Below are 4,093 nucleotides of genomic sequence, written 5' to 3'. Positions count from 1 at the left end.
GTATATATATATATTAGTGCTGTCAAACGATTAATTGCGATTAATCGCATCCAAAATATCAGTTTTTGTTTACATAATGTGTGTATATATTTAATATGTATATATAAATACAAACACATGCATGTATATATTTAAAATATGTTATTTTTATATATTAAATATATTTTTATATAATAAAAAATAAAAGAATATAAATATCTAAATGTAAATACATGTGAATATTTTCAAAATATATACTGTATGTGTGTTTATTTATATATACATAATAAATATACACAGCACACACACATATATTATGTAAACAAAAACTTTTATTTTGGATGCGATTAATCGTTTGACAACACTATAGGTATATTGAAGAGAAATTTGCAATAAAAATGAAGCCTATAATGTGTCATTTGTCAAGTTTTACTTTTGTAATTCTCATTATTCTGAATGGTGATTCTCATATTAATTATGTACTTAATTATGAATTATATACTTAACTGAATCATGAACTAGCTGAAATACAAATAAATTAGTTCTTTACGGTTTACATTACTGTTTTCATAATTTTTTTTTTAATCAAAAAAATGGTGTGCCTCTTTTAATAAACAAGGACTTAAAATGAATTTATTTTAAAGCAATAGTTTACCCAAAAGTCATGTGACTTTTTTCTGTGGAAGACTATATATATATATATATATACTTTTTTTATTAAACTGAAGTATCAGAGTAAAATTTAGGGTTTTACAGCATTGAGCTCGATGCGTTGATCCTCAGAGAAGTTTCCATCTGTGTTTCTCAACTCCTTCAGAATGACGGGCTGTAGAAACACACACACATAAACACCCATAATATACACACACGCGAGAGGACACACTAGGGGAGGGCAATCTAATATCGTGATTGATCTTAAAGACGTCTACATTCTATTTTTTAAGTGAATCATAGATTGTGATCTTTTATGTCCTAAAATGTTTTTAAATCTACAGCAATGACTGCCTTTTACATGACTGTGATTGGACAAATTAAATAATGCGTCTATATCATGTGTCTTTCATGCTTGGTGATGTATTTAAAAAAACAATTTAAATAATGCGTCTATATCATGTGTCTTTCATGCTTGGTGATGTATTTAAAAAAACAATTTAACGTGAGCTAGCAGCAGTAGTGCGATGAATGAATCAAATTTTTGTTTCGGTTTCGATTCTATTAAAACGATCATTGTGCCACATACCGTTCCTTCTATTTAAAGCGGTGTGCTTTCACCTCTCCTTAAAAACCTACTGTCGTAAAATGCAGTCTACTGTAGGACATGCTTTATTTTTAAATAGTTATTAAAAGCGCATTATCTGTGAAAGAGTCTATTCCTCGCACGTGCTCAGAGACGGGGTGGAAACACGGAAGAGTAAAGTATACTTGGGGTTTCAGACACGTGCATAAACAGTCAAATATACATTAAAAAAATGTCAAAATGTCTGTCTTGGTGAGTATTTACATAAAGCCAGTTATGTCTTTAGTGAACATAAACGATTGGGAAGGAAAATGGATGTACAGTGGGTACGGAAAGTATTCAGACCCTATGGGGTGCTGTGTGTACATTAATGAGGAAAAAAAATTTACTTAAATGATTTTAGCAAATGGCTGCAATATAACAAAGAGTGAAAAATTTAAGGGGGTCTGAATACTTTCCGTACCCACTGTATGTCAGTACATTAGATTTGTGCATTCAAGTCTTAAAGAGAGAGCAGCCAAATAAACCTACTGCTGTCTGTGTCATTAATGTTAATTAAACAACAAAATACAAAGAGAAAATCACTCACTGCTTTTGACTGAATCACTTTATAACTTTAATGAGAATCATATTTTATACAGTAATGCATTGTTTTAAAGTTTACTGACCATTTTAACAACTGATTGTTTAATGCAATTGTGTGTTTTTTAAATTGTGTAAATAGGTAAGTCATAGGCTTGTTCCTGTCTGGATATTCTCAATAGTACATCGCAAAATTGGGAAGATAACGATTCAGATCGTTGATCATGTTTTTGTGTTATAAGATCATGATATGATATTGACACACCTTTTTGTCGTATCGGCCCTTGTGTATCAGGACGCTGTTGTCGCCCTTCTTCTCCTCATCGATCTACAACACAAACACACACAAACGTCACTCAGAGGCTGACAGACAACCTGCAGGCGTAATCATGGACAGACAGACAGATGGATGGTCGCTTTTACTGTCAGACTGATGTGGTTTCTCTCTTTGTCGTCCAGCAGCGTGATGAGTGACGGGTTGATGTGAGACCATTTCTTTTGATCAAAACGCACCCTCCTGTTCTGCCTGAAAATACAAACAGATGCATGTCTTAACACATCTGTGTTTAATTGTTATGAAATGAATGCATATAAAATGAAAAATTTCATATATATATATATATATATAGAAAATTATTTATATGATATAAAATAGGTTTCGTTTTCATTTAAGACCCCATGCAGTTCTTGTTCTCCATTCAGTTCTTTTGTCCAATCAGAGCATCTGATTGGACAAAACCGTCTTAAAGATACAGATGTGATTGATTTCTAATTGGTTTTGGGGTGAAATGCAACCCATTTGACATGTTTTACCTGTATAAGATGAAAGCGATGGCGGTGGCCATGACCACACTGATCCCGAGAACGATCATGATGATGTTCTGAGCCTCCATCCCTGAGAAACACACATTAGTTAGCATTAGTTAACGTGATGCAGCCTGTCAGTCACATGGCATTTAATTAGCGAACGTGGCAGTTTACCGTGAGCACGTTTATCTCTGGGCAGCTGCGATCCATCCCACACCAGGTCGGGATCCGTGTGATTGACCCACGTGACGTTCAGAGACGTGCTGAAGACGAACAGCGTCTTATACTGAAGAAAAACAACAGACAACTGTCAAACCAAAACATGCTTGAAAGATACAAACAACACAAAACCTATTTTACTTCTGTGGTGTAGAATGAGGCTTGACTTTTTTTATATCAGGAATTGATTACATTTTTTATTTGCATTTATTCATTTAGTGTAAGTGTTTTCAATCTTTTAGATCCCACGGACCCCAAATAAATTACATTTAAATTTATTTCATATTTTCATGTATAAAAACCCAATTTATACTTTGAATAAATAATGTTATAAATACGTGTAAAATATTATTTGAAAAGGAAAAAAAGGATTTCACTTCTATTAAATTACATAATTAAATGTTCTACTCACAGGACTACTGTAATGTTAGATGTATTATTAATTTATTTAAATAAATTTTTTATTTATTTATTTATTTTTATTTAGTTTGTTAATTCAAACCTATTTATTTTTAAATTTTTAATACTTACCTGGACCTCAAAACCACTGATTTTGGAAATGCTTTTATTCAAAACGACTTACAAATGAGGGAAATTACTTATGCCGAGTTCACACTGCATGATTTTCAAAGTTGTCGGGTCACCGTTGTTTTCACACTGCACAACTATCTGGGGTAGCATTCATGCCGAGTTCACAATGCATGATTTTAGCCCAGATTTTCACTCGCTGACAGGTTTTGTGAAATCAGTGTCAAATCGATGCTCGTTCACGCGAGTGTGAATTATCAAAGATGCAATCTGAGAGAATCGCCGATGCGGCGCTGATGCCTGTGAAATATTTGGCATGCTAAATATCTGGACCTGTCGGCGATTCAAAATCCAGATTCTGCAAGCTGGGGAGCTGTGGCCGGCAGACGGGTGGAGTCAGCAGCTGCCCGCCAGGGCAGGGTGTGACGAACTGCCTCAGTCTGCTTCTGTGCAGCCGAGAGTTGCTGGGCCAGGCTCTCGACCGTGTTGCCGAAGAGGCCGGTCTGGGACACGGGCATTAAGGAACTGAACTTTGTCGCCGTCCCTCATATCAACCAGACACAGCCAGAGATGGCGCTCCTGGACCACAAGTGTGGACATCGCACGACCCAGAGAACTCGCGGTGACCTTCGTTGCTCGGAGCGCGAGGTCAGTAGCGGTTCGGAGCTCATTCAGAACTTCTGGATCGTGACCACCCTTGTGCAGGTCCTTCAGTGCCTTGGCCTGGTGCACCTGCAGTAA

The 4,093-nt window shown here is 35.6% G+C and overlaps 1 protein-coding gene across 1 annotated transcript in view; it reads right to left on the bottom strand.

Annotated features, from left to right (window-relative positions):
- gucy2ca (guanylate cyclase 2Ca) overlaps positions 1-4,093 on the bottom strand; it is a 47,524-nt gene that overhangs the window by 24,712 nt on the left and 18,719 nt on the right. Inside the window, exons 10-14 of the mRNA XM_016559421.1 lie at positions 2,780-2,891; positions 2,612-2,693; positions 2,222-2,324; positions 2,064-2,126; positions 734-805 (exon numbers count right to left, since the gene is read on the bottom strand). Of these exons, the coding sequence (XP_016414907.1) occupies positions 734-805; positions 2,064-2,126; positions 2,222-2,324; positions 2,612-2,693; positions 2,780-2,891 (432 nt within the window). The remainder of the gene's footprint in view (positions 1-733; positions 806-2,063; positions 2,127-2,221; positions 2,325-2,611; positions 2,694-2,779; positions 2,892-4,093) is intronic.

This window comes from Sinocyclocheilus rhinocerous, unplaced genomic scaffold, assembly GCF_001515625.1.
Source record: "Sinocyclocheilus rhinocerous isolate Xijiao unplaced genomic scaffold, SAMN03320098_v1.1 scaffold1159, whole genome shotgun sequence".
NCBI classification, from domain to species: Eukaryota; Metazoa; Chordata; class Actinopteri; order Cypriniformes; family Cyprinidae; genus Sinocyclocheilus; species Sinocyclocheilus rhinocerous.
This window is presented reverse-complemented; position numbering and strand designations above follow the sequence as displayed.